General features: G+C 44.7%; 1 protein-coding gene across 1 annotated transcript in view; it reads right to left on the reverse strand.

The window, feature by feature from the left end:
- LOC139549364 (seizure protein 6 homolog) overlaps nt 1-27,061 on the reverse strand; it is a 119,552-nt gene that overhangs the window by 18,577 nt on the left and 73,914 nt on the right. The window contains exons 3-5 of the mRNA XM_071359804.1: nt 26,813-26,946; nt 14,498-14,690; nt 1,986-2,171 (exon numbers count right to left, since the gene is read on the reverse strand). Of these exons, the coding sequence (XP_071215905.1) occupies nt 1,986-2,171; nt 14,498-14,690; nt 26,813-26,946 (513 nt within the window). The remainder of the gene's footprint in view (nt 1-1,985; nt 2,172-14,497; nt 14,691-26,812; nt 26,947-27,061) is intronic.

Genomic DNA, 27,061 nt, shown 5'->3' on the forward strand with positions numbered 1-27,061 from the left:
AAATAAGATGGGAGGAGGAGAGAAAGAAGATGGGAGGAGGAGAGAAAGAAGATGGGAGGGGGAGAGAAAGAAGATGGGAGGAGGAGAGAAAGAAGATGGGAGGGGGAGAGAAAGAAGATGGGAGATGGAGAGAAAGAAGATGGGAGATGGAGAGAAATAAGATGGGAGGAGGAGAGAAAGAAGATGGGAGAGGGAGAGAAAGAAGATGGGAGGAGGAGAGAAAGAAGATGGGAGGGGGAGAGAAAGAAGATGGGAGATGGAGAGAAAGAAGATGGGAGGAGGAGAGAAAGAAGATGGGAGGTGGAGAGAAAGAAGATGGGAGGAGGAGAGAAAGAAGATGGGAGGGGGAGAGAAAGAAGATGGGAGATGGAGAGAAAGAAGATGGGAGGAGGAGAGAAAGAAGATGGGAGGAGACAGGGAAGATGGGAGGAGGAGAGAAGGAGGATGGGATGGAGAGAAGGAGGAAGGGATGGGAGGAGAGAAGGAGGATTGGAGGAGAGGCGTGAAGGAAGATGGGGGAGGAGGAGGAGAGAAGGAGGATGAGGAGAGAAGGAAGATGGGAGGAGAGGAGAGAAGGAGGATGGGAGGAGGAGGGTAGGATGGAGAGAAGGGGGAAGATGGGATAGATGGGAGGAGAGAAGGAGGATGGGATTGGAGGAGGAAGAAGAAGTAGAGAGAGAGGTATTTTAGTCTGGGAAAAACATTTGCTTAAATCCCAGTCAAACAGAATGTGTAACGACAGAGAATACCTTGGGGAACAATGGCTAGAGATAAACCACGAAAACACAATGAGTGGAGGTGGTGAGTAAGAGCAAGCTCTGAGTTTGTGTAAAGGGAATAAAAGAGAGAGTGGGTCTGGTATTGATATCAGTGTATCACAACAGACGAGGTGAAGGTCAGCTAGGTAGACACGAAGCTTAATTAAAGCAGAGCAGCAGCCTCAGCCCTAACCTTCCCTGTGGCACTCTGCCCTGCCATCAGTAATCACACCTGCAGACACCATGCTGTGGGACCACTGTCTGGGGCACGCAAGCACGCACACGCGCACGCACGCACGCACGCACCTACGCACGCACGCACGCACGCACGCACGCACACACACACACACACACACACACACACACAGTTTAAATGGTTTGTTTGGTCACCCAATATAAGGAGAGAGAATCCTTATACTCTCTCCCCACACATTTTCGAAACTATGCCTTTACGATGTCCAACGCTCGGAGGGAGCCTCCCTGCTGTCCATTCACTGTTAAAACAATGGAGAGATCCACTGTTCCAAATGTTTATCTTATCTGACTAGGGCTAAAACATTCACTCACTATTCATCACTGGAGCTCATCTGAGCAGAAAAATGAGATCCTACATCTAAACTGTCTGCTTCTGAACTGTCCTACACTGGGGATTGAACCCTGTCTGAATCTGTGCTTGTTATGCAAGATGAATACAAGCAGACTCAAGAGGTGAACTTCCTGGAAGAGAAAATATGATGCAGTCTCTGGTTCTCGTGGCTTGTTTTGTTCAGTTCTTTACTTCCTAGGAGAGGTCTGACTGAATAGGATTGTCTGTTTAACATTCACCACCCCAGTACAACATACACTGCAGCTCACACCATTAAGGCCCAAATCAATGATTAATAAACCCCAATTAACTTTTGAGCAACACCAAACTGAGTAAGTGTGAGATCATTCTAGTGGAACTAATTGCTCCAGCGAGGACAACGTGTTTATGTACTTATACGCCTCACTTGTTGCAAAGGGAAGAACTGTGTTGATGCTCTGGTAGGAATAGTTACAGGACAAATCACAGGGAATGTGAATTCATTTTGAAAGACTGTGATAAGGATTGAGAGGGGAAGAGTGTTTTGGTCTATTAATATGTTCAACAACTGTGGAGAAAGTCTGTGTGCATAGCAAGGTGTACTGGTCCCGTTGTGGTAAATGGATGTGAGAGGTGTGTAGCTAGCTATCCCCAGCCCTCACCATGGCACTGCGGCTCTGTGCCGCTCCAGTAGGGGGTGCTGGCGTTGAGACAGGTCAGTGTGTTGGTTCCCTGCAGATGGTACCCAGTCAGACAGTAGAAGTAGGCCTCTCCCCCAGAGTGGAGGCTGCTCACAGACACATCCCCACAGGCCGGCCGCTGGGGAAAGGTACAGCTCAACACAAAGGCTATGGGACGAGAGAGAGGGAGGAGAAGAGAGAGAGAGAGAGAACGAGAGTTGGACACAAACGGCGACTAACAGCATCCAAGCTGACTCAAAATAAAAGTGTAACAACAGAAAAATACTTTATTGCTCATCATAAAGCATTTTAGAGGGAGGGGAACCAAACCTAAAGAATATAGAGAGAGAAGTGTGAGGATGAACACTGACAGGTCATAGACCCTATCCTACCAGAGTACAGTACATGTCTATAGGACCTGTGTTATTCCAGAGCATAACCTTAGTGTCTCAGGATGATGGATTGGTCTGGCCATATACCTAATGGAGGCCATAAAACTGGCCTTTTTGCCTTCCTCCCTGCCTCTCCATACAGGTACATTCATGACACACTACACACACATACACTATGGCTTCCTAATGTGTATCATGCTCAACAGAACGCATTGCTTGGCTGAATACCCACTGAGGGACGTAGATCAATAACAGTACTGTTTTTTACTCAAACTGTGAACATGTAATAGGGACCTGGAGTACTGTCTGTAAATCAAGAATGACCCACAAGAGGATCTTTAACAAAGAACTGGTAGTGTTTTTCCCCTCATCCCCAGCTATTTTTAACAGATATATGTGTGGTTCTTGCTCCAGGCTGTCTGTCTGTCTGACTGTAATTGTTGCAGCTTCATTGTTATCCGGTTGGAAGGCAGTGCAGCACTCCACCATTGATTCTGTCTCAAGGAGACATAGCCAAGGAGGTGATGACAGTAACAGGGTACCCATAGAGGATATGATGACAGTAACAGGGAACCCATAGAGGAAGTGATGACAGTAACAGGGTACCCATAGAGGAAGTGATGACAGTAACAGGGTACCCATAGAGGATATGATGACAGTAACAGGGTACCCATAGAGGATATGATGACAGTAACAGGGTACCCATAGAGGATATGATGACAGTAACAGGGTACCCATAGAGGATATGATGACAGTAACAGGGTACCCATAGAGGAAGTGATGCCACATACTGTACAGTTCAGACCATTCAGTTCAAGTCACAGTACGCTTCACAGGAGCTCCTCTGAGAGTAAAACTTGGGTCCAGGTCTATCTCCCTGGGCCTTACTGGCTGGGTAAGAGCCTGTCTGTCCTGAGGACAGCCTGTTGGACCTAGGCTAAATGATACCGCCTCCTCCCCTCCGTCCTCCCCCACTTAAAAACCAACAGCGATAAAAGGCCAGAAGGAGAGGGTCGTACAGAGATAGAGGAGAGGCCTGCTGCTGACGGCTGTCTAATCTTTCTAGTGCATGCAATATGAAAGCTAAAAGCGCTCCTCTGAGTCAATGAGCCAATGAGCAGGGCCCAGACACGCCCCTCGGCTATCCATTTTATTTATGGTTTATTGTGGGGTGCAGTGTATCAGCACAGCAGGGCCTGACTCAGGGGTGGAGGCGTGGGGGTGTTGTTATAGCATCATCACCCTGCTGTTTCTGTTTCAATTAGACTAATACAGAGGGGGCACTGGAGGCTGGCCTAACGTGGAGCTGCTCCCAACCAGGTACTAAATCACACTGGCAGCCAGCCTCCTCCTCTCCACTGTCTCCACAGCTTTCTCCTCCCACTGTGTTATAGAGGCCATAAAATGAGATGGGTTCACTACAACTGGTAACGATACCGTTGGAACAACTGGCTTGGGAGATTAGCTGGCGGCTAAGTAGCACTAGCAGATTCAATGGCCATCTTTATATTCTGAGTAGCCCTCAACACCCCGGAGAGGTATGATAGGGTGTACACTGGGCCATAGAGCTCAGTCACACGCTCAGTCCACATTCAGGGCACCACACAGGGACAGTGGAACCAAATATAGCCTACAAAATATCACCACGTTTTTACCACAATTGTGACTTTACAGTGTTGTCTGTAAAACTTTGTCACTACGAGAGCTTCGGACTATAAGGTTCTATCTACAAAAAGTTGATTCTGAGATCATTGACTTTAAAGTTATGAACCCTCATTGGTTTGAATGGTGTCAACAATTGTTATATTGTGTTCTTTTGAACTTAACAACATGAACTGGGATATTTAGAGTACTATACAGGTAGAGAACATTGAACAAAACCAAGCTATGTCAATAACTACATTTAGACAGAAACGCAGATAGAACTTTATTGTCCCAAGCTACCCACTAGGTAAAGACATTACCAACCTTTTCACAACCTATTTATAATGAAATGTTAGCAGGATTTTCAGGCTAGTTTTTCCTCCTCATGTACCTGCTCTGCCAGAACTTAAACATGTTCACAATTTATGCATTCACAACCCTATCAAACCAAACGTTGAAGATGCTGCTAAGCACCCAGTCTCATTACTAATTCCAGACACGTTGTCGTCTCTTAGCACAGAAGAAGAAATGCAGAACGGGTGTCAGTTTGCCGTCACAGCGGTCACCTCAGTCCCCTCAGCCATTTGACTCTTCTCTGCCTGCAATCGGAGAGAGGCCTGTCCTCATAACGCAGCAGCGCTAGCTCGCTAACAGAGACGGTCTATTACGACTCCTGTATTTTACATGACCTAATGGAAGATGCATCCTCCTCCACACCATCCACGGGCATTAATTATGAAACACAGAGGGGATTCATTTGCAGCCAGGCTCATCAGGCCTTATTGAGAATAACCGTGTGTGACAGGCTCACTGAGGAGAAAGGACAGGGGCATATGGGAAATCTGTTTCAGTGTTTAGATTGGATTAAACGCTGCCTCACATTAACCTCCACGGAGCAGCGAAAGCAAAGGAAGGGTAAAATGACCTTACAGACCTGTGACTGTGAGTCTGAAGGCACCTAAGGGATATGAATGATGTGGTGGTGTGGAAAGGGCGTCCTTCTGCCCGTCATAGAAAGGAGAAAACACATGCGAGAATGACATTGAATCTACCTGGCAACTAGCATGCATCTCTCTGCCATATTCCCATGTTGGGAAATAGGGTACCATATTTATGCTGTACACTTAAAATAATGGCAGAAAGTTTTAGGCACGAACAGAAATAATTTTTTTCTGATTGCATAGCTTCAAACTCTTACATTGTACCCTGGTCATACAGAGACTTCATAGACACACAAGTCTATCTCGTTCCCATGGAAATACTACAGTAGCAAAACACCTCTCAATCCCACTCAAACCTCAGGTGCCAAAAGCACAAAGGCAATAAAAAGCTCTTGCTTCATTAAATTTACAGCATGCTTTCATGCTCTCTCGGTAATGGGCGTATGGTGTAATAATGTGAATCCATGAAATGTCTCACTACAGCAGAGCACCATGGAGCACCATGGAGTTGCTATAGGAGCTAACTGCCAGCAAATATAATAACTTCATTAAAAGTGAATAGACTATCGGTTGCCGTTGCAGTTAAAAACCCACGGTCCTCAGTTTTTATATGTCTTTGCTAATGCTAATGAGATTGTGATGTGGGGTCTATAAAGAAAAGGACCGAAGAGAGAGAGGAGGGGCTGAAATACAGCAGAACTTCAAAGGTTCACAATCGAATGACTGAAAGACAGACTGACTGGACACACAGAGGGTGTGGGTCTGTGAAATGTTGGGGTTTGATTGATGTCTGTTCCACATTCACTGGGCATCGAGCAGAGTTCAAGTCTCACACAGAAAAAGTCACCAAATGAACCCTATATTTTGTTTATTTTATGATTAGCTGGATGCTTAGCCAAAGGTTTGGGTTATTCTGTGCTGGCCTGGATGGATCACTATCACCAATAGACTTAAAACATCCCATCATCACAGACTAACCTGTGGGGACAGAATCACTAGGATGCAAACACATGAAACGCAGTAGAGGAGAATCGGTCATGCTACCTCTCTGAGTGGGATGATGATTGCTAGACATAATAATGCGTGGCGGACATGTTAATGTCTTCACTTCTGCTCTGCTGTGGAAATATGTAGACCAGAATCAGGATGCACAGATGGCCTGTTAATCAACCCTGACAAGGAACTGCAATGACAAACATTCTCATGAACTTTCCTCTGTGACTCCTCCGCTTATTTTTGTTCTATTTTATCGGTGCCTTACAAATTAGAGCATTAGAGTCAGCAGTTTGGCGGTACTTTGGAATTTGGTGCATTTTATTATCTTTACCTTACAAAACGAAATGACTCAAATCCTAACAGTAGTTAATTCATAATTACACTGCTGTGTGTTCATTGACAAGCCCTGTTTATTGTTGTTAAGCAGGGTTTGGTTCTTATCAGTCCATGCCTTGTTTATGCTTGACCGGCTCTTTTGAATACGTAATTATGTTTGCTGCCGTTAAATTTCATGCTATTTCCCTTCTTATTAAACATTAATATGGTGGTAATTGAATTTAGTAAGAATCTATTCTGTTCTACTATTAAGTTAACGTGAAATCCTCTGGCTGTAATTACTTCTCAACGATAGTTTAATAATAAGGAGATGGATCACTATTAACTGGGCGAGGACAAAGTTAATTTTAAAAATATCATTATATCAGTGTAAGTTTGAAATCAATTTGCCACCATTTTAATGGTTTTCATTAAAAAGGATTAAGTTAAACATGGGGTTCTCACTACAAGGGAATGATAAGCAACCAGACTTGTAGGTTACCAAACAGTGAGAGAGAGAGAGAGAGAGAGAGAGAGAGAGAGAGAGAGAGAGAGAGAGAGAGAGAGAGAGAGAGAGAGAGAGAGAGAGAGAGAGAGAGAGAGAGAGAGAGAGAGAGAGAGGGGACTAGATGAGAGAACAAAGATTGGTGTTGAGGGTCAGTGGGTCTTAATCTTGCGTCGTCCAGTGGCAGCATTTCTGACGTGTCTGTCTGACAGGGTGTCGGGGGACGCTTGTCTAACGTACTGCACGCCTGGTGGCTGTGATGTGAAGTGTGTCTGAAGACGGCCACAAGGGACTAAGGCCACGATTGAAAGAGTTTGACAGAGATACACTCCACTTCAATCCCACTGCTCCCTCTGCCACCACACACACATCAGCCACACTACTGAGTCTGCTACTAATTCATGTCAATCTAAAATGCTCTCCTGTTCATTCAACACTTTACCCACTTAGGCATCCGTGTGTGGAAAATATGTGCAATTCAATGACAGCCATTTGTGTATTTAATGCAGATATACAGTTGAAGTTGGAAGTTTACATACACCTTAGCCAAATACATTTAAACTCAGTTTTTCAAAATTCCTGACATTTAATCCCAGTAAAGATTCCCTGTCTTAGGTCAGTTAGGATCACCACTTTATTTTAAGATTGTACAATGTCAGAATAATAGTAGAGAGAATAATTTATTTCAGATTTTACTTCTTTCATCACATTCCCAGTGGGTCAGAAGTTTACCTTCACTCAATTAGTTGTTTAACTTGGGTCAAACATTTCAGGTAGCCTTCCACAAGCTTCCCACAATAAGTTGGGCCCATTCCTCCTGACAGAGCTGGTGTAACTGAGTCAGGTTTGTAGGCCTCCTTGCTCGCACACACTTTTTCAGTTCTGCCCACAAATTTTCTATAGGATTGAGGTCAGGGCTTTGTGATGGCCACTCCAATACCTTGACTTTGCTGTCCTTAAGCCATTTTGCCACAACTTTGGAAGTATGCTTGGGGTCATTGTCCATTTGGAAGACCCATTTGTAACCAAGCTTTAACTGCCTGACTGATGTCCTGAGATGTTGCTTCAATATAGCCACATAAATTTCCTTCCACATGATGCCATCTATTTTGTGAAGTGCACCAGTCCCTCCTGCAGCAAAGCACCCCCACAACATGATGCTGTGCTTCACGGTTGGGATGGTGTTCTTCGGCTTGCAAGACTCCCCCTTTTTCCTCCAAACATAACGATGGTCATTATGGCCAAACAGTTCTATTTTTGTTTCATCAGACCAGAGGACATTTCTCCAAAAAGTACGATCTTTGTCCCCATGTGCAGTTGCAAACCATAGTCTGGCTTTTTATGGCGGTTTTGGAGCAGTGGCTTCTTCCTTTCTGAGCGGCCGTTCAGGTTATGTCGATATAGGACTCATTTTACTGTGAATATAGATACTTTTGTACCTGTTTCCTCCAGCATCTTCACAAGGTCCTTTGCTGTTGTTCTGGGATTGATTTGCACTTTTCGCACCAAAGTACGTTCATCTCTAGGAGACAGAACATGTCTCCTTCCTGAGCGGTATGACAGCTGCGTGGTCCCATGGTGTTTATACTTGTGTACTATTGTTTGTATAGATGAAGTGGTACCTTCAGGCGTTTGGAAATTGCTCCCAAGGATGAACCAGATTTGTGGAGGTCTACAATTTTTTTTCTGAGGTCTTGGCTGATTTCTTTTGATTTTCCCATGATGTCAAGCAAAGAGGCACTGAGTTTGAAGGTAGGCCTTGAAATACATCCACAGGTACACCTCCAATTGACTCAAATAATGTCAATTAGCCTATCAGAAGCTTTTAAAGCCATGACATCATTTTCTGGAATTTCCCAAGCTGTTTAAAGGCACAGTCAACTTAGTGTATGTAAACTTCTGACCCACTGGAATTGTGATACAGTGAGTTATAAGTGAAATAATCTGTCTGTAATCAATTGTTGTAAAATTACTTGTGTCATGCACAAAGTAGATGTCCTAACCAACTTGCCAAAACTATAGTTTGCTAACAATAAATTAGTGGAGGGGTTGAAAAATGAGTTTTAATGACTCCAACCTAAGTGTATGTAAACTTCTGACTTCAACTGTAGGTGAAAAGACTCCAATTCCATCTCAAAAACAGATTTTCCTGCCTGATTACCTGGTTCTGTAAATGCAGGTTTTTACAAATCCAAAATGTTTAGTTGATGTGTACAGGAGAGTTTAGGATATAATTAAGGAAAGAGCAGACTAAACTTTGAAGTGGTACATGTGTGGGTGGAGATAGGATTCATGTTTTGAGCTTCTGGCATCCCTTTTGTCGCTGTCTGAAAGCAGTTGTATATTTATCTGTATTTCAGTGTATATGTGTGTATGTGCCCACATAGGCCTATGTGTGATTGCAATAATCAAATGCATAAATGGTATATGGGAGGACACCGTTGGCCTTTTGTCTAACTACGTATTTCTAATCACTCACCGCATATACACTACAATGGACGCCCTAGTCCACCACAAGTAATCATTAGCCCAATCATTATGGTCCTGCATTATCACTGCCATTCAGGGTTCAATGGCAATGGAGGCTGGACCTGAAGGGCTTTGTCTTATGGAAAAGGGTCTGTTTTTAACCTCAAATGATCTTCTAGAGCAGTGGTTCTCAACTGGTTTTGTCTCGGGACCCAAATTGTCTATAGAAGATTGCTGTGACCTTCTTGTCAATTGTTGGAAGCTTCATGGTTTGTTCTGAATTACAGTTAATTGTTTTGACATTTATCTGGTCAGTAGAGATAGTGGGTTCAAGCCAATGACACTGTTTATGAAAACCAGTGTCATCTAGTCTTACATGACCTTAGAGGGCGTGCCAAAACTATAACCGCTGTATCGCTGAAATTGGGCAGGAATTTCTAAGCTGAGTTAAGTCACTATTGATCGTTTCGGCAACCACTCCGCCCTTCTCCATATTTCATCGGTGGATTAATTGAGATGTATTTGTTGACAGGAGAGGCAGTAGAGACCTAATGCCTGGCAGGCAGGCTAACAGCAGCATTTGGCAGGAGACTGAGGAACACTGGGGAATGTGGTGTAGGGGAGAGTGAAGGGTGAAACAAATATTGTTTTCCACATTAAATCACAAGAACTATACAGATAATACTGATCTGATCTGTGTGGACTACAGTCTCATGAATGTTCAATCATAAAATGAGAAGTGTGTTATTTGTATTCTAAACCCATCTACTGTATATGTAATATGTGTGTGGATGGGTCTACTGTATATGTAATATGTGTGTGGATGGGTCTACTGTATATGTAATATGTGTGTGGATGGGTCTACTGTATATGTAATATGTGTGTGGATGGGTCTACTGTATATGTAAAATGTGTGTGGATGGGTCTTGGGTTGGCCCTGATCTGACCTAGTCTTTGCACCATCAGAGGGACTGTCTCAGTGGGGAAGCGATGGAGGGGCTGATAAACAATTGTGTGAGAGACCGACAGCAGCGTGAAGTCCTTGGAGCTGGAGTGGTACCCCAGGGTGCAGGAAGTCCTTGGAGCTGGAGTTGTACCCCAGGGGGCAGGAAGTCCTTGGATCTGGAGTTGTACCCCAGGGGGCAGGAAGTCCTTGGAGCTGGAGTTGTACCCCAGGGGGCAGGAAGTCCTTGGATCTGGAGTTGTACCCCAGGGGGCAGGAAGTCCTTGGAGCTGGAGTTGTACCCCAGGGGGCAGGAAGTCCTTGGATCTGGAGTTGTACCCCAGGGGGCAGGAAGCCCTTGGATCTGGAGTTGTACCCCAGTGGGCAGGAAGTCCTTGGATCTGGAGTTGTACCCCAGGGGGCAGGAAGCCCTTGGATCTGGAGTTGTACCCCAGTGGGCAGGAAGCCCTTGGATCTGGAGTTGTACCCCAGGGGTCAGGAAGTCCTTGGAGCTGGAGTGGTACCCCAGGGGGCAGGAAGTCCTTGGAGCTGGAGTGGTACCCCAGGGGGCAGGAAGCCCTTGGATCTGGAGTTGTACCCCAGGGGCCAGGAAGTCCTTGGAGCTGGAGTTGTACCCCAGGGGGCAGGAAGTCCTTGGAGCTGGAGTGGTACCCCAGTGGGCAGGAAGTCCTTGGAGCTGGAGTTGTACCCCAGGGGGCAGGAAGTCCTTGGAGCTGGAGTGGTACCCCAGGGGGCCAAGAAGCCCTTGGATCTGGAGTTGTACCCCAGGGGCCAGGAAGTCCTTGGAGCTGGAGTTGTACCCCAGGGGCCAGGAAGTCCTTGGAGCTGGAGTGGTACCCCAGGGGGCAGGAAGCCTGTGGAGCTGGAGTGGTACCCCAGTGGGCAGGAAGTCCTTGGAGCTGGAGTTGTACCCCAGGGGCCAGGAAGTCCTTGGAGCTGGAGTGGTACCCCAGGGGGCAGGAAGCCTGTGGAGCTGGAGTGGTACCCCAGGGGGCAGGAAGCCTGTGGAGCTGGAGTGGTACCCCAGGGGGCAGGAAGTCCTTGGAGCTGGAGTGGTACCCCAGGGGGCAGGAAGCCTGTGGAGCTGGAGTGGTACCCCAGGGGGCAGGAAGCCTGTGGAGCTGGAGTGGTACCCCAGGGGGCAGGAAGCCTGTGGAGCTGGAGTGGTACCCCAGGGGGCAGGAAGCCTGTGGAGCTGGAGTGGTACCCCAGGGGGCAGGAAGCCTGTGGAGCTGGAGTGGTACCCCAGGGGGCAGGAAGCCTGTGGAGCTGGAGTGGTACCCCAGGGGGTAGGAAGTCCTTGGAGCTGGAAGGACATGGGAAGGGACATGTTTCTGCCGACTGCCCTCTACTTTAACTTGTGTATGTGTATACACGCATGGCACTCACACACACACTCACTCTCTCTCTCTCCCTCTCTTCTCCTTCTTCATCTCTCTCTCTCCCTCTCTAACTCTCTTAGGTGTCTAACTTCTAAACTTACCAGGCAAGTAACTTGATGTTAATGATGAGGATGATGCCCCAATACTCTCAGATAGTGGTTATGAAGAAAAGGAGACAAAGAAGGGAAACAAGTGTTGGGAAGGTTTCGTGCTGAGTTTCACACTTTCTCCCAAGTCTTTGAAAGGCTGTTACTAAACAGCTGCCAAGCGGAGGTGTTGGAACAAGGTCTTGATCACCAACTTTTATCCCAAATCTGTGTGGAGAGTGTTTTCCTCCACTTGATTCTTGTTTTCCTCTTGTTTCATTGATCTTAGTCCCAGAGCAGCTGGTAAATAAAGACTCTCTCCACTGATAGATGATGATGATATTACCATATCATTACCTGCTGCTTAAAATCTATCCACAGGTAATTACTGCTCTTATCATTGTTGGCCAAATGGGAGATGGTAGCTGAAGCTTTGATAACCATTAGTGTGTTTCCATGCCAATAGAGCTACAGGACACTGTGTCAGTGATGGATGCTCAGAACTGGCCTTCTACACTAGATGACTAACATACAGCTCTAATGATGTATGATGAAGTAGAGCAAACTACATGAAGAGAGAGAGAGAGACAGAGAGAGAAGTATTTAAGGTACTCAAAATGGTGAAAGCAAAAAGATAAGACAAGACAGGAGAGCAAGCATTACAATTATCCTAGGCTAGTTGATTTAAATGAAAAATACCAATATAGAACTCATTTACATACAGTATGTGTGCTTCATAAATACTGAGCAAATGTTCATAGCACCCACAATGATCAACACAACTCACTCTTTAGTTCCCTCAAATTCACTGTTTGATCAATCTCCCTCCAGGAATGATCTAGTAAGACAGTATTGAATTCATTACCGGTCACCTCAGCCAGAGGAGATGATGATGAATCATGATTTAATCACAGACACTAGCCTGGTTTCCATCTTTAAAACAAATCAGTCTCCTGCTCACTGGTTGTCTGATCACATTCTCCACACCTCATTACGGGACAAGGTGCTTTGCAGAGCAAAGAGATTGTAATATCAGAGCAATCATCTCAATACAGGTAAACTGTCATGGTGTATAAATGAACATGTTATCACTCTCCCTCTCCTGCTTATGTCACCTGGCAGATAATCAGACTTTATCTTACTTTGAGATGAAATGTTATTAACATAGACGTTGGTGTTTAAGTGTTAAATATCAAATTACATATCTTTCTGAACAAATCAAGAGGCTCCTTGGATTAGAAATGTATGGAAACTAACAGGGAACATTGTAGTATGCTCTTAAAAGCATGGCGATGTCCTCAAAGTGACTCCAAAGCAATTAGAAGAGCAATGTTTTGCCTTCAGAGCTTGTATAGGCAGCCTATACCAAAATAAAAAAACTGCAAAGGCCAAAGTAAGTGGAAAATCATGAATATTGGTATTTGAGCAAATAATTCCCCTAACCAAGCACTGTCTTAGTGTAGGATAACTCTCATTCTGCCAGAGGCATGCAGAAAGATGGCTGACAACTTGATTTATGGATCCATAACTTACATTTGATGTATTCTAATGGGAAGTCAATTTGTTTCCAGGCAGTGTTTCATTGAGATTTAATGCACTTGTGATTAAGGTGACCCCATTATATGCTAATTACTCAGCATGCCCCGAGAACCAATTTTTTTATTATTAACATTGAGCGAGAGCGAGGAAGGGAGGGAGTGAGAGAGAGAGAGGAAGAGAGCGAGATAAAGAGTCAGAGAAAAAGAAAAAGAGAGAGATTCCCTCTATGAACATACCAGATGTCATCAAATTACTCTCCCCTAAGTTATTTTATTTCTGTCAGCTACAGAATGCACCATACTGTACGTCACAGACAGGGGGAAATAGTTATAGGCCACCCTCATATAGCCAGCCCAGATCAGCACGACGCGCTGCTCAGAGAATATCAAACAGGTCGAGCAGAGGAGGGGGTGGGGGGATGGGGTGGGGGGGACCACTGTGTCAGGTAATTGGAAGTTTTGTAAAGAAGCAGAAAGTTATTATCGGTGGCGCTGCGCCGCGCCCTGCCGTATGATTGCCATGCTATTTAATAGAGCAGCAGAAGCCTGCCACAGAAAGCCATGAAGGTCCCCCTCACTGGGTGGTGAATACCACCCACACAACTCGCAAAGGAGAGAGAGAGAGGAAACGAGAGAATAAGAGAGAGAGGAGGGGGGGCATAGCATGATTCAGAGAGGGATGGGTGAGCGGGAAATGCAATTCTTATTCAACCGGTAATCTAGGCATTGTTCGGAATGGTACTACCCCATTTACAAACCTGCCACAGTTCATTAACTCACAAAAACAAAAGAATCTGAAATAAATATTTGTAAAGTTGCTTTTCTATTTTATCACAATGTGTAAGCAACAGGGCTCATAACTGCATGCAGTCTCCTTCTGACATCTCTGGTAAATGACAATTAGAAGAGCATCATCACAGCAATTTCCCCACCTGATTATACTGCCAATTGACAGCGGTGTTATTTTGTGGCTAACATGAGCACATTATGTTGACAAGGGATAACAGGAGGGTGAGCCCCAGTTTACAGGAGGGTGAGCCCCAGTGTACAGGAGGAGGCTGCTGGAGGAGGGGAGGGAGGAGAGGATAAATCAACCTCTCAGGCCCTGTCTATATTGTCACTTCACATTGGTTACAAGTCACATTCTGAAACTTGGTTTGTTGTTGTGCAGTATTTGAATAGGTTGATGGTCTAGTGCTGTGCTGTGGTGCTTGGTTGGTGGTTGTGCTAGTGCTTAGCGTTTGGTTGCACTCGGGTCTTACCTTGGTATCTGAGCAGGAAGGACCCAGGCTGGGCCTGTCTCTGGCTGTGGAAGTGGATGGTGATCTGGTTGCTCCAGCTGCGTACCACCAGGCCCTTCAACAGTATAGACTCGTTGGCCAGAACAGAGGGCTCCCCGCCCCCCACTTCCTCAAACGTCACCCGCTCCCCCTCCCACAGGCTCACGTTCATCACCTGCATGGACAAACACACACAGAGAGGACCAGTTCAATAAAGGACACACATCAATACATACAGGTACTTAGACTTGTAAAGAGGATGACAGAGAAATGTGGTCCGATGAAGCCACCTGCCTCCTTCACTGAGGTTTTACCATCATACGATGGCACCTAAGAGAAATGCCTCCATGTCACTCTGCAGAGTTTATTCTCATATAAAAATCCAGAGATATGTCTCAATGTCACTTCACTGAGTTTACTCTCATATAAAAACACTTAAAAGATATGCCTCCATGTCCCTCCATACAAAATCTTATCAACTACAGTACCTTCCCCCAGGAAGGGAAGAAACAGAAGTCAGTTTTCCGGGCTGTTAATCTAACATGGAAAAAGGAAAGACTGTATATATTAAATGACAGACAATTAACACAGAGTCCAATATATGTCAGAACCCATCAGCTGGAACTCCAGAGTATGATTGGTGAACGTTGGGTGACAGAAGATGGTTCCAGGCCTTGACCTGTGAAAGCTCTGTTCCAAAAGCGTAATAGACGTGTCAGATAGAAGGAGCAAAATGAAAAACAGCAGAACAAAAAACACCAAACTGCCCTAACGTGAATGAGAGACCAGATAAAAAGAGAAAGGGTGAGAGGTGCATGGTGCACTGTGTGGGGCCTCTAAGCTAGCACGAAATGATGAGGTGTCGTCTGACGGGTTTATTAAACACGTAACTATATCAAGTCTCTGTGATTGTGCTCTTATGAGGACAGTGCTGCTATAGCAACAACTGTCAACATTTTCCTCACACAATACCCCATAACGACAAAGCAAAAACTTTTTTTTAAATGTTTGCTCATTTAAAAAACAGAAATACCTTATTTACATAAGTATTATGCTATGAGACTCGAAATTGAGCTCAGGTGCACCCTGTTCCATTGATCATCCTTGAGATGTTTCTACAACTTGATTGGAGTCCACCTGTGGTAAATTCAGTTGATTGGACATGATTTGGAAAGGCACACACCTGTCTATATAAGGTCCCACAGTGACAGTGCATGTCTGAGCAAAAACCAAGCCATGAGGTCAAAGGAATTGTCCGTAGAGCTCCGAGACCGGATTGGCCGCCCGGCCAAACTGAGCAATCGGGGGAGAAGGGCCTTGGTCAGGGAGGTGACCAAGAAACCGATGGTCACTCTGACAGAGCTACAGAGTTCCTCTGTGGACTCCACCAATCAGGCCTTTATGGTAGAGTGGCCAGACAGGCACCTGATAGCCTGCTTGGAGTTTGCCAAAAAACACCTAAAGGACTCGGAAACAAGATTCTCTCGTCTAATGAAACCAAGTTTGAACTCTTTGGCCTGAATGCCAAGCTTCACGTCTGGAGGAAACCTAAACCTAACAATGACCCTAAGCACAGTTTCAAGACAACGCAGGAGTGGCTTCGGGACAAGTCTCTGAATGTCCTTGAGTGGCCCAGCCAGAGCCCCGGTCTTGAACAAGATCAAACATCTCTGGAGAGACCTGAAAATGCTGTGCAGTGACGAGAGGTGAGAGGATCATACCCAAGAAGACTCAAGGCTGTAGTCGCTGCCGAAGGTGCTTCAACAAAGTACTGAGTAAAGGGTCTGGATACTTATGTAAATGTGGTATTAAAGTTGTTTTTTTTTTACATTTGCAAAATGTCTAAAACCTGTTTTAGTTTTGTAATTATGTGGTATTGTGTGTAGATTGATGGGGGGGGGGGGAAACAATTTAATCAATTTTAGAATAAGGTTGTAACGTAACAAAATGTGGAAAAAGTCAAGGGGTCTGAATACTTTCCGAATGCACAACAACAAGTTGATGTAGTTTTAATTAACTCATGGCTACAGCATTGGACAAAAGTCCCATTAAACAAAGGTCATCACAACCTAATCACATTATCCTGAAATCCCCATGTCAATGGAATACTTCCAGAATACTGTTGGGATAATCCAGTTTGTGTTGGCATTAGTCCCGACTGTCTACCTAACACTGATCTAATCCCTGGATCAGCACACGTCTGTTTGACAACACGGACATGGTTTGTTTTGTTGATATGCAAACAGGCGGTCAACAGCACGTTAAGGTTAAAAGCATCATAATCCCTTAAAGTCGAATTACTACAATACTAATTAGGCTCCTCCCCCAGAGTAAACAACTATGTCCCAATCACAACATTCTGTGTTGCTTACTATATATTTAAAAGCAACACATGAAAATGAAATAACTCTAAATAATTCAAGTGACACTTTCCAATAAAATAAACACCAGATTTTGGAGAGCATGTGGGGCGAGATGAATGCTTTCTGCTTTCTGTATCTCTCCGTGCAGCAAACCACACCCCCTCTCCAGAGATTGCCCTTCTATCTCTACAGATGTAAGAAGGAACAGAGGGAGGAGGGAGGAATGAAAGAAAGAGAATAAAGGAGAAAGCTCCTCTAATTAGGTATCTCCGTTCCCTCCTTCAAATGGTCCCACGTTGTGTGAGTGTCTGTGAGAGTACTAGAGTATGTGGGCTGCTAGCTAATTATAGACAATGATTAAGTAGGGGGTAGGGAAGTGATAGAGCACCAGCACTAACATCTGGTCCAGACAGGAGAACTGGGCCATGAGGAGGAGAGGAGAGAGAAGAGAAGAGAGGAGAGGGAGGAGGAGATGGGAGGGGTGGGGAGATAAAGAGACAGTCAGGGCCATGGAGAGCCATGGTTCTGCTGGTTAATATTGAGGTATTTCTGTCTGGGCCACTTGACACAGTGACACCTGGTCCAACACTGGACACAAAACACACTGCTACACAACATACAGACCATATACAACACACATAATACCATACACAAAAGAACTAAGATTTGTGTAAATCACAAGGTACAAATCCTGGCACACACACTGAAAAAGGGATACTTTGTGTGATTTCCTGTGTGCATTCATATGCCTGTCCTTGAAATGGTCTGGCAAGGCTGTCACAGACGACAGTTGCTATTACATGAGACCTGAGGCCACTCAATGGTAAGAGAGAAGCAGTGATTAGCGCTAGGGGTCAGATTATTATTATTTTTTTTTAAATAACATACCCAACGTAAACTGACATTTTCTCTGGCCCAGATCGTAGAATATGCATATCATTTACAGATTAGGATAGAAAACACTCCAAAGTTTCCAAAACTGTCAAAATATTGTCTGTGAGAAAAATAATACTTATTCTGCAAGCGAAATCCTGAGAAAAAGTAACCCGGAAGTGATTTCTTTTTTTAAAATCTTTGTTTCCTGGCCTGTCTAACCTCCATTTAAAGGGATATCAACCAGATTTTTTTTCCAATGGCTTCCTCAGGCTGTGACTAGGCTTTAGACATAGTTTCAGGCTTTTATTTAGAAAAACTAGCGAGATGTTTCAAAAGAGGTCAGGTGTCCTCTGAATATTTCCTGCGCGCGTGGGAGGAGCTCACCATTTTCCTTTTCCCTCTTAATGAATAGGTTATGCTCCGGTTGAAATATTATCGATTATGTTTGTTAAAGACAACCTGAGGTTTGATTGTAAAAAACATTTGAAATGTTTCTACGACCATTTCGGATACTTTTTGGGATTTGTCGAACGGAACACGGCTTTTGTTTTCTCAAAATAATGCGCAACCCAAATGGCGTTTTTTTGTGATAAAAGTAATATTTATCGAACAAAAAGAAGATTTGTTGTGTAACTGGGAGTCTCGTGAGTGGAAACGTCCGAAGATTATCTAAGGTAAGCGATTCATTTTATTGCTTTTCACACTTTCGTGACCATGCTAATTTGGGGCTAGCTGATGTAGCATTGAAAGCTACACTCACAAAATTTCTTTCGCTGTAAAATATATTTTCCAAATCTGACACCATAGGTGGATTAACAACAAGCTAAGCTGTGTTTTGGTATATTTCACTTGTGATTGCATGATTATAAATATTTTTAGGAATATTTTTGAATTTGGCGCCCTGCAATTCAGCAGTTGTTTAGGAAAGTGAACCCGTATTCGGTATCCGTAGCGCAGAAAAGTTAAGCTCTTCCAGAGGAAATTGAACACAGTGTCACCCTGAGCCGAGTCTTTCTTCCTTAAAGCCTGTTTCTATTTGATGGCTGTGTAATCCTGGTTCAAGGGGCTGGTTGAATGCAAATCTGTTGAGGTTGTTCCTGCTGAGCCAAGGTCGGCTGAAGGTGAAGAGCTGAGTAGTTGTCTCCAGAGAGAAGAGATTACAGTATGTGGAAGCAAACTGGACAGCAGGGACCAAACTATACTGAACAAAAAAAATTATGCAACAATTTCAACAACTTCACTAAGTTACAGTTCATATAAAAAATCCGTCAACTGAAATAAATTCATTAGTAATCTATGGATTTCACATGACTGGGCAGGGCCACTGAGGAGCAAGGCCCAGCCAATCAGAATGAGTTTCCCCCCACAAAAGGTCTTTATTACAGACAGAAATACTCCTCAGTTTCAGATGATCCCACAGGTGAAGAAGCAGGATGTGAAGGTCCTGGGCTGGCGTGGTTACATGTGGTCTGTGGTTGTGAGGCCGGTTGGACGTACTGCCAAATTCTCGAAAACAACAGTGTAGGCGGCTTATGGTAGAGAAATGAACATTTAATCCTCTGGCAACAGCTCTGGTTGACATTCCTGCAGTCAGCATGCCAATTTGCATACTCCCTCAAAACTTGAGACATCTGTGGCATTGTGTTGTGTGACAAAACTGGACATTTTAGAGTGACCTTTAATTTCACCAGCACAAGGTGCATCTGTGTAATGATCCTGCTGTTTAATCGCTTCTTGATATGCCACACCTGTCAAGTGGATAGATTATCTTGGCAAATGAGAAATTCTCACCAACAGGGATGAAATAACATGTTTGCACAAAATCTGAGAGAAATAAGCAAGTTTTTTTTGCGTATGGAACATTTCGGGGAGGGGAAATCCAGTGGCCTCGAAAGACTCAGGTCCAGGCTCAGACAACTCCTACTGAATGTATCCTATCAGCTAGCTTTCCCATCCCACAGAGGGTATAAGAGCAACGAAGGTAAAAAACCCACAGGCTAAGCTTCACTCATCCTCCTAAGAGATGGAACATTCACACGCTTTCCGCGTCTGCACTTATCTCATTTTAACATTCACCTCAGCCGTTTCGATCTCATTATCACCACAATTCCTACACGCCTGTCGGAAAATTGGTTTTATGCAGCACGCCTGAATTAAGCAGGGAAATTATAGACAAGGGACAAAAAGTCGTAGGGCAAGGAAAAGCCAGCAACAACGTGAAAATAAGAGTTAGGTTATATGGAGTGAATGGAAATCATTTGTAGCCATGCTGTGAGAGGACTATCGTAATAAACTCAGTATACCAAACATTAAGAACACCTTCCTAATATTAAGTTGCACCCCCTTTTGTCATCAGAACAGCCTCAATTCGTCGGGGCATGGACTACAAGGTGTCGAAAGCGTTCCACAGGGATGCTGGCCCATATTGATTCCAATGCTTCCCACAGTTGTGCCAAGTTGTCTGGATGTCCTTTGGGTGGTGGACCATTCTTGATAGACAAGGGAAAACTGCTGCTTATGGAAAACCCAGCAGCGTCGCCTGGTACCTACTACCATACCCCGTTCAAAGGCACTTAAATATTTTGTCTTGGTGATTCACCCTCTGAATGACACACATACACAATCCATGTCTCAATTGTCTTAAGTCTTAAAAATCCTTATTTAACCGGTCTCCTACCCTTCATCTAAACTGATTGAAATGGATTTAACAGGTGCCATCAATAAGGGATCATATCTTTCACCTTGATTCACCTTGTCAGTCTATGTCATGGAAAGAGCAGGTGTACCTAATAAATATGGAATACTTTATATTCAGTGTGACAGCATTTCAGTGGCAAATGTTGTTTCATGTAATAGATGTCCAATAATCCACCTCTGTTCCACACAGAAACTTTTCATTGAAAGTTGCTTTTTCTGTATGAAGTACATGTACTGTAGTGGTAAATCTGCATCTCCTCTACACTATTATTTAGAAGGTGGAGAGTAGAGCATCAGAAAAGCATTAGCTGTCCACTTATTCTCATTGTTGGCCTGTGTTACTGATGTTAATAGCTGCTGTTTCCAGATCTCATTGTCCAAATGAGCTGAATTAAGAGAACAACATTCTGATCGAACATTAGAACAACTCCTGACAGGGAGGAAGGAGCCTACGGCAGTATTTATTAACATTGTGTCACATTGATCCTGTTAGTCATCCAACTGAAACACTCTGGAAGCCAACTCTGCTTCCAAATTCTCCATCTTTCTCTCTCCCTCCCTTATTTCTTTCCTTTCTTTCTCTATGTCCTCCTTGTTCTGTCTCTAAATATCAGAAGACCTCTTGAATCCCTTTCTGATCTCTTAATTCATCGACTCTGTCTCTTTGTTGTTATGTCCTCTCTGAAAATCGTCTGTTAAGTCTCCAACAAGGTGACGTGGGAGAGGTAGGTACAGGAGAGTGAGAGGAGCTGCTTTGCAGACTGAATCCAAGACAGGTGAGCAGGCTGATGATACCCACCAACACTGACTCCTTGACCAGGAAAAAATGCATCTTAAAAGAAAACACCAGAAAGGATTCTAAAGTGCTGTACTGCACTCTCCACATCTAAAAGCCCTGCCTCAGTCACATTGGTGAACTTCAAATCCTCTCCCAACAATAGCAAAGTACAAAAGAGGCAAACAGAGTGCAGAAGGAGAGATGAGTAATGGACTTTCCCTCCTTCCCTCTCTTCTTTCCTTCATTTCACACTCCCTCTATGACTCTCTGACTATCAGCCATGGCACTGGAGATTGGCCTGTGTGGCAGCAGGTGTGACTGTGACTATAGCCACTTCCAGAGAGTGGCTGTGGTGTCGTGAGTGTCACCATGTGGGAGCAGTCACCGGTCAGTCATCTCATCTACTGCCTGATCCTGTCAGTGTCTGCCTGGAGACAGCAGGTGCACATCACAAAATGAGAGGAAACTCAGAATGTGAACTAACATGGCTGCCATCACTGCCACTTGTCCCGCTGAGTTAAGTGTTAGGGATAGAAATAAATAATGCTGAAAATAACCAGCACTTCACTCTGAGTCAGAGGACATTACAGTCTTGTAAGGACCTTTGTTGGCTTAGCTGGAAAGCCCACATTCACAAACTGGGTGTCTGAGAGACTTTTTAAGTATCTGGGCTGCTGTTGGGCTGAAACAGACTATAAATTGTGATTCAAATCCCCTCTTGTCTCAGTGAGGAAAGAGCAGTGAGAGAACAACAGTCAACGTAGTCACAGCGAGTTATTCACACCGTCACCCAGGTGGTGCAAAGTACCGGTGCTCAGTAGTGCTGACAAGACAAACAAGCACAGTGAGATCACTGAGAGCTGGGCTTTCTCACTGCCACTAAGTGCATCTCCTTGTTTCTCTTTCCCCCAGTGTTGTATTCACAGAGCCCATGTGGAATCTGCTAATTGCACTTCTCCCAGCTCCTCTGTGGAACCATGGAGGGCCTAACAGGCATCAGTCAGCCCACAACAGGAGGAGAACATACACTGTGACAAAGGAAAAACACAAGGGGCATGGTCCAGAGAGAGGAGGGGAGAGGCGAGGGTAGGAGAGGAGAGGCCTGGTCCAGAGAGAGGAGAGGAGGGGAGAGGCGAGGGGAGGAGAGGAGAGGCCTGGTCCAGAGAGCGGAGAGGAGGGGAGAGGCGAGGGGAGGAGAGGAGAGGCCTGGTCCAGAGAGAGGAGAGGAGAGGAGAGGCGAGGGGAGGAGAGGAGAGGCCTGGTCCAGAGAGAGGAGGGGAGAGGCGAGGGGAGGAGAGGAGAGGCCTGGTCTGGAGAGAGGAGGGGAGAGGCGAGGGGAGGAGAGGAGAGGCCTGGTCTGGAGAGAGGAGGGGAGAGGCGAGGGGAGGAGAGGAGAGGCCTCTGTGACACCAGCTTCTCCAAAATCTGGATTGAAGTAGAAATTATGTTTTATAGGATGTGGAGGTGTGGAGGCAGCTGTTTGACAGCTTTTTCTACCTGAGCTGAAACACCAGAGCCATTGTGTATGCAGACATTTCAGGGATAGAGATATTGTTTTGACACACACCACACATGCTACTCCTAAGACTGGGTTATTGTACAGTACATATTACTGGTGAGCACTCAGTGCTGAAGATACTGCTCTCTCCCACAGATGATGACAGGTCATTAACAGGCCCTTGTTTTTACTTACCTCCAGCTCCCTAGTTATGATTGAGTTGTGGACTACCTATCAGGAGATGAGAGTGGATTGGGCCAGGGTATTGATTCTTGTCCCTCCAGCAGTAAAAGGTCTGAGCCGTGTGCTTTAGTGTACTGGGAGTCAGTGCGTCTGGCTAAGAACAGCTAAAGCCCTGTAGGCTAGAGCCTGAACTCTACTGCTGTTCAGTCAGGGAGGGAGCCAATGTGCAAATAGCACGTTGCAGGCGACTGAACGCTGCATGCCTCCTCTTCCCCTCTGACACACCGTAACCTAAAAAATGTGTCAAAGGTTCAGGACACACGTCATGTTTATGGTATTAAGGATCTACATGCAATATGTAGCCTACATGTTCCAGTTGTGTGTGGCTCATGGCTGAGAGTGATTAATCAATGATCCTCTGCTCCCAGGTTTATGTAATCTTCTGCAGTCTTTGGCGCACGTATGTCATTTCACTACGAAGTGTGTGCACAGTGGATAATTATTTTGCATATGAGAGAAACAAATCCTCGACTCACACAGAGAGAAAATGGAGAAACAAATGTGTTTGAACATGTATATATTTTCTAGCAATTTTGTTGTAGCCCTAATTGTAAAGTATGTCAAGATGTCAATAGTTCCATATATTTAAATATGCCATATCATCCCAGACAGTCACTCTTTAGTGAAGCACTCTTCCTCAGCCCTCCAAACAGTATCAGGGTGACACTTCTTACCGAATATTGAATTGACAGACTGCGCCACCCTTTGTTAAATTGTCCAAGCAGTGACCAATGCATCCCAATCAATCTCTGCCATCAACCCAGACAGAGACTGCAGATAGAACTGTACTTTATTGAACTGTGCCGAGGTCCACTTAAGCCAGAGTAGTTGGGAATATTGACCCATCAGTCGATACTCTTCAGTTCTACCCACCATGGCTTCAGTGAGCTGCTTAAAGGTCCTCTCTCACCACTTGCACACTTCTGGAGTGGACAGAACTACTGGGCTGGACATGTTTTAGCTTGGCCTACAGTGCACTGATCTATGAACTGACACAGCCATGTGGGACTACAGCGGAAAGTGAATCAATCCTGACTATCCTACTTTCACATGACAACACTGTTGGGTGGTTAACAGAGGGTCTCTGACTTTCAACCACCTCCCACTCCTCCTCCCAGACTGCAGCTTAAACACACTGTATATAACGGCACATGGTAAACCTGATGGGTCTTGCCTTTGTGTGGAGTTGTGAGGGTGGTACTGTATACTATATAGACTTGGGGAGTTTGAGAGCTAGAAACACTTTTCAAGCAAATGTCTCTCTCCGTTGTCGTGGTAATTTCCTGTATTACTCAATAATAAGAGCCAACCACACACAAGTCAGAGTTATATTATAAAGTCCATCTTTAATAATATATGAGCTTCACCATAGCCCTTTTTGACTCTCAGATCAATTCAGTGTCTATAAATGAATTCTCTGAGAGTCTACAAAACAATTCTTAGTATCATTTATAGCCAAGATACACCCCTCTCAACTTACAAAGAACCTTTTACTTGAAAGAGGAGTATCCCATAGCTAGATAGCATTAGCTATAAATTATCGTTCAGTTTGGTCTCCTAAGACGAGGTTTCAATCTCATGCTTGGTACCAAAACATTACCTCATCCAATGGCATATATCAATTGTCAATTCTAGATACTCCCATCTAAAATACACCCCCTCCTGGATAAGCTCAGGAAAGACAGTGAGCCTCTTAGGTCATATACTAGGTCAAGATAAGGGCAACCTCAGAGGGGACATACAATGGTTCCAGACACTGCCATACTCCTTCCCCCAATGAGAAAAGTAGGGAGTGACTGGCGGACAGACATTGTATGAGATAACTAACTGGTTCCCCATTAATAACGCCATCCCTTCACATGGTTTAGGAATAGTTACAGACACATTCCCATAAGAAGACAATGTTCCATTCTGTCCTCCTCCCCTTCTGATATTCTGCATAGCACCACATGGTTTAACAGATACATTGACATATGAAGACAAGCCTGACCTCTCCCCTCTCTGGGCCCCAAGTGACTAAGCCCTAGCTCAGAAGGGAAAATGCACTGCCAACCCTATAGTCCAAAGGGAACCATTCTAATGACAAGTATCTCACAAGCATATGATGAAAATAACATCTTATCTATCTATGTTACCTAACTAATTATGATTCAGCCACGACACCGTCCCTCCCTTCCTCTGCCCTGAGGCAGGGCCGGAGCAGTAAATACTGGAGACCCTTTGGTCTGATGGAGCAGTGGACTAGGCAGGTGTGGGCCGTAGACCTCAAAGCAGGGCAAATAAACAAATGCTGCTCAAGGAATAGTCCACATCAGTCTTTATCTTCTTGCCTACATCAAGGCAACCATTTAAATCCAGCTTACGCTAAAATGAATGATAGACTGGAGTTGTTAAGACCCACATTCTACAAAGCCCCCTGGTCTAGAGAAGTCCTTTGAAGTAGATTAATCCAAAAGATTTCCAGATAAAAGGAATTATCAACCCAGTCTTTTAGAAACAGGATGACACCACCTGAAGTGTAGAGGGGTGAAAGGGGTGTAGAGGGGTGTAGACTGAGTGTAGTGGGGTGTAAAGAGGTGTAGAGGGTTGTAGAGGGGCGTAGGGGGCGTAGAGGGGCATAGGGGAGGTGTAGATGGGCGTAGAGGGGCGTTGAGGGGTGATCCACGCATTGTCTGAATGCCACATTATTTAGTCAATCAACCTGAGGGTAAGGTATCTTTAACGAAGTTAAGAGGAGCTGTGGAGACATTTTAACAGGAAGGCATTAAAAGAGTCTCGTAAACAAGCAAAAAGACTGGACATAATCCATAAGTAATTCATTAAGAGAAGAAGCTTCCTTACATCTAAGTCACATTGAATAATTCAAGACGAGGAGATCAGAGAAGAGAGACGTATACTGAGTGGAAAAAACATTAGGAACAAAAGATTTAAGTGCCTTTGAACGGGGTACGGTAGTAGGTACCAGGCATACCGATTTTAGTGTGTCAAGAACTGCAACACTGCTGGGATTTCCACACTCAACAGTTTTCCCTTGTCTATCAAGAATGGTCCACCACCCAAAGGACATCCAGACAACTTGGCACAACTGTGGGAAGCATTGGAGTCAACATGGGCCAGCATCCCTGTGGAACGTTTTAGACACCTTGTAGAGTCCATGCCCCAAATAATTGAGGCTGTTCTGAGGGCAAAACGGGGTGCAACTCAATATTAGGAATGTTTTTACACTAATTTTATGTACACTCAGGGTATACATGTGCTGCTGTCCCGGGTGTTAGCAAGCGCAGGCAGGCAATGATAGGAAGAACAGTGGAGAGGAAGATAGTTCACCTCTCTCCACCCTCCTCCTCCTCATTTTCTGGTCTTTCACAGAAGACATGGAGCAGCTGGGATACATCATTGAGAATGATTTGCGGTACATATTAATTTCATCCAAAATATATTAGATCAAGCATCTGGAAGAGCAGTGGGGTAATGGCTATTGTATATTTTATGAGAGAAAGAAGCTGAGCTGGAGAAGTAATCATGTGGATGAGGGGCTTCAGGTGGAGGTAGATTCCCTGTTTAAATCACTGTGTCAGCTTCCAAAGGTCAGTCGCTGCACAATAACAGTAAATACCTTGGAACTGAGTGAACATCATCATAATTTTGAAGCACTAGTGTGGTATTGCCCGTGAGCCAAAATTGCCATTTTGGATGTTGCATTTGGGTATCTGATGTAATTTCTCGACAGGATGTGTCAGTCTTGTGTGTTCCTATGTTTAATCCACCATATTTTTATAGACAATCACTGTTTTTGATGTACAAAATTAACACGCTTCTGGCAATAATAGTGGCGATCTGACCTGTATCTCTACTCCATAGCCCATGTAGACCGTGACGGTGTAGGTGCAGTCCACAGAGGAGTAGTAATGAGAGCTGGACGGCTGGGGCGTCTCTATGTAGCCCTCTGGTGCTGTCAGGTTGAAGATACAGGGAACTGCAAGGACAGAAGGAAAAACATTGAAGACCAGTGACACCCCTTCATTAACTGGCATGGAGTGGAGCAAGCTGGAGAAGGCTGCCCAGAACAGAGTTTGATGGAGAGGAGTCGT

Source organism: Salvelinus alpinus, chromosome 22 (genome assembly GCF_045679555.1).
Source record: "Salvelinus alpinus chromosome 22, SLU_Salpinus.1, whole genome shotgun sequence".
Taxonomy (NCBI): Eukaryota; Metazoa; Chordata; class Actinopteri; order Salmoniformes; family Salmonidae; genus Salvelinus; species Salvelinus alpinus.